At 37.5% G+C, this 3,172-nt stretch overlaps 1 protein-coding gene across 1 annotated transcript; it reads left to right on the forward strand.

Moving 5' to 3' along the window:
- Positions 1-512: 512 nt before the first annotated feature.
- LOC106534360 (mitochondrial tRNA-specific 2-thiouridylase 1) lies at positions 513-3,077 on the forward strand (the record flags this gene model as incomplete). The annotated part of the gene is given in 8 exon segments (XM_014030972.1): positions 513-690; positions 882-1,047; positions 1,398-1,504; positions 1,751-1,873; positions 2,454-2,626; positions 2,707-2,760; positions 2,830-2,896; positions 2,977-3,077. Coding segments are annotated over 8 exon segments (873 nt in total), but the record flags the coding sequence as incomplete, so codon positions are not given.
- Positions 3,078-3,172: the final 95 nt, after the last annotated feature.

Below are 3,172 nucleotides of genomic sequence, written 5' to 3' on the forward strand. Positions count from 1 at the left end.
ATTTTATTAATTTGCTGCATTTATTTTATCTTCTAAACAAATCCCTGTTTTTTATTTCCAAAAAGTTTTCATTCAAAAGAGAAAATCTGCATTTTGTTTCCAATTTGCCATTTAAAAAATATGAATTTAAACGTAATGTTGCACATTATGATACATGAACAATTCTGATCCATTGTTTAGACGTTTTTTTTCTTATTAGTCAGCTCTTTATTGTTCTGAATGAAAAAGACAGAAAACAGCAAAACAGTAAAACAGTTTTTACTTCTTGTCCTGAGTAAAACTACGACTCTCAGTTTTTTAAACATTTAGCTGCGGAACTAACTTTTCGAGGAAAAAGACATTTTAAAAAAGTGTTATAAAATATGCTCACCCTGTTCTACAGTATAATTTTCACAACCTTTTTGAGTCTGCAGCTTCACCTCGCTGAGTTGTGGGTGTTGCGCTTTTTTCAGTCCCCTTCTGCACAAAAGAGTTCCGATTTAGTACCTGCTTCAAGTCGGACTCKATTCTTTGCCGGACTTTAACATGTTGGGGGCATTTAGGTAACAGGCGTTGTTACTCAAATTATAAATGTGTATATATATTTAACTTTTTATGTGGAGGATAAGATGGGTTTATTGCGACACGTTGTCTGCGCCATGTCCGGAGGTGTCGACAGCTCCGTGGCGGCGCTGATTCTGAAGAAACGAGGTGAGAAAAATGGCCCAGAAACACACCTGGGCTCACATTTTAAAGATTTAAAGTACCGCCGAATTGTTAAAAACTTTATTTTAGTTCAAACAGAAGGTCTCCCAAGCACAGAAATGTGGTTTTAACGAAATTTAAGATATTTGTTCTCAAATGCGCTTGTTTTAGTGGTAAATCTGGTGTGTTCTTTAAAGGTTACAAAGTGACTGGAGTGTACATGAAGAACTGGGACTCCCTGGATGAGATTGGGGTCTGCACCTCAGAGAAGGACTGTGAAGACGCCTATAGAGTGTGTCGGATCCTGGACATCCCCTTTCATCAGGTGTCTTTTGTCAAAGAATACTGGCATCATGTTTTCAGGTAAACTGAGACCCTGGAATCAGTTATTAATAAATATTAAACTGAGCCCCTGTAATCAGTTATTAATGTTAAATATTATTAAACTGAGCCCCTTGAATCAGTTATTAATGAATATTAAACTGAGCCCCTTGAATCAGTTATTAATAAATATTAAACTGAGCCCCTTTAATCAGTTATTAATGATAAATATTATTAAACTGAGCCCCTTGAATCAGTTATTAATGATAAATATTATTAAACTGAGCCCCTTGAATCAGTTATTAATGTTAAATATTATTAAACTGAGCCCCTTGAATCAGTTATTAACGATAAACATTAAAAGTGGTGTAAATGTGTCCATATGTTGGCAGTTATCTGTTGAAAGAGTATGAGGAGGGAAGGACTGCAAACCCTGATGTTCTGTGCAATAAACACATTAAATTTGACCATTTCTACACACATGCTTTCAACACTCTGGGTAAGAAGTCATTCATTTATCTTTTCTTACATTTAGAGTTTTCTCTTAATAAAAAGTTTGATAATTTGTTTTTTGCTTCTAGTGAATTAAAAGTAATTGAATACGTTAAAAAAACTKATTTTAATGTTTTTTTCCCCTATGGAAACAGCAGTTTTTTGGTGACCCCAGCTACACAAACAGTAACAGCTTCATTTTGTTACGCACTCATAAATAAGTCCATCATTGTGTTCTGCCGGGTCGTTTCAGGTGCCGATGCCGTAGCAACGGGTCACTACGCTCGGACATCCCAGGAAGACGAAGAGGTTTTCCAGCAGTCGTACTCGCCGCCGTCCACCTCGCTGAACGGAGACCGGTTTGAGATCAGAAACCGTGAGCGTTTGACTCGTTGAGTCACTTTGTTTCGCTGTAAAACTTTAGCTTGTGAAGATACAGGTTTACATTTTAGCTTTACGCTACGGTTGTACCACAGTTAGATTTTAGCTACAAGTATCTTACAGTTAGACTTTAGCTATTATGTTGCTACTTTTAGCTTTTAGTTACAGTTTTGCTAATTCTAGCCTTCAGTTACTGTTTTGTTATTAATTTGTAGCTAAGGTTTTAGCTCATTTCAATGTTTTGCAGAGATTTTAGTAATTTAACAGGCAAAATAGTTTTGTCTAATTAAGTTATATCTTTGCCATAGATGGCTTTTAAATATTGTTTGACTACACTTAGCTTTTAGCTGCATTTTACTAAGTGTAGCGGACAACAGTTTGACTAGTTTTAGTTTTTAACTAAAGTATTTATCATTTTTCTAATAGTTTTTTTTTTTTTAAGGTTATTTCAGATAAATTTTAGCTCATTTTAGTTGTTTTGGCTTTCGGAGCTCAGTTTCTCTTGTTTTGTTCTTATTGATGTGAAAGTTTCGGCTGATTTAGCTGYTAGTTGTGCTTGTCATCCTCGTCTCCAGCTGTGAAGCTCTACAGAGCAGCCGATCTGGTGAAAAGCCAGACCCTCTTCCTGAGCCAGATCCACCAGAACGCCCTCCGAAAGACCCTGTTCCCGCTCGCCGGACTCACCAAAGACTTTGTGAAGAAGATGGCCGCCGAGGCCGGCTTTCACCACGTGCTGATGAAGAAAGAGGTCTGGAAATCAAAAACAAATAAATAAAAATAACAGCTAAAGTTAATTGTCACGCAGCTMGATTTGTTAATTTTTTTCAGAGCATGGGCATCTGCTTCATCGGATTGAGGAAGTTTGAAAGCTTCATCCTGGAGGTGAGATCCTGAACTTTTAGCTGTGATTCGATAAAGAAACATTTCCACCGTTTTGACTCGTGTTTTCAGTATCTGGAGCCCAAACCTGGGAAGTTCATTTCCATCGAGGACGGGAGAGTGATGGGATCTCACAAAGGTGCGTTTGTTTTTAGCTCTTTGTGTTTAACAGCTGAAGACTTCAGTCTTGGTGACTCATGTGTCTCTGGTGTGGTCCAGGTTGGTTCACCTATACATTGGGTCAGAGGGCGCGGATACAAGGGCAGAAGGACACCTGGTTCGTGGTGGACAAAGACATTGCTACTGGAGATGTGTTGGTGGTGAGATTTTTGTTTCTTAAAGGGGACCTATTATGCAAAATTCACTTTTTAAAGGTTTTTTTACTCAACTTTGGGAATGTACTTCTTAAAAAAAC

The sequence above is a fragment of the Austrofundulus limnaeus genome, unplaced genomic scaffold (genome assembly GCF_001266775.1).
Source record: "Austrofundulus limnaeus strain Quisiro unplaced genomic scaffold, Austrofundulus_limnaeus-1.0 Scaffold1151, whole genome shotgun sequence".
Lineage (NCBI taxonomy): Eukaryota > Metazoa > Chordata > Actinopteri > Cyprinodontiformes > Rivulidae > Austrofundulus > Austrofundulus limnaeus.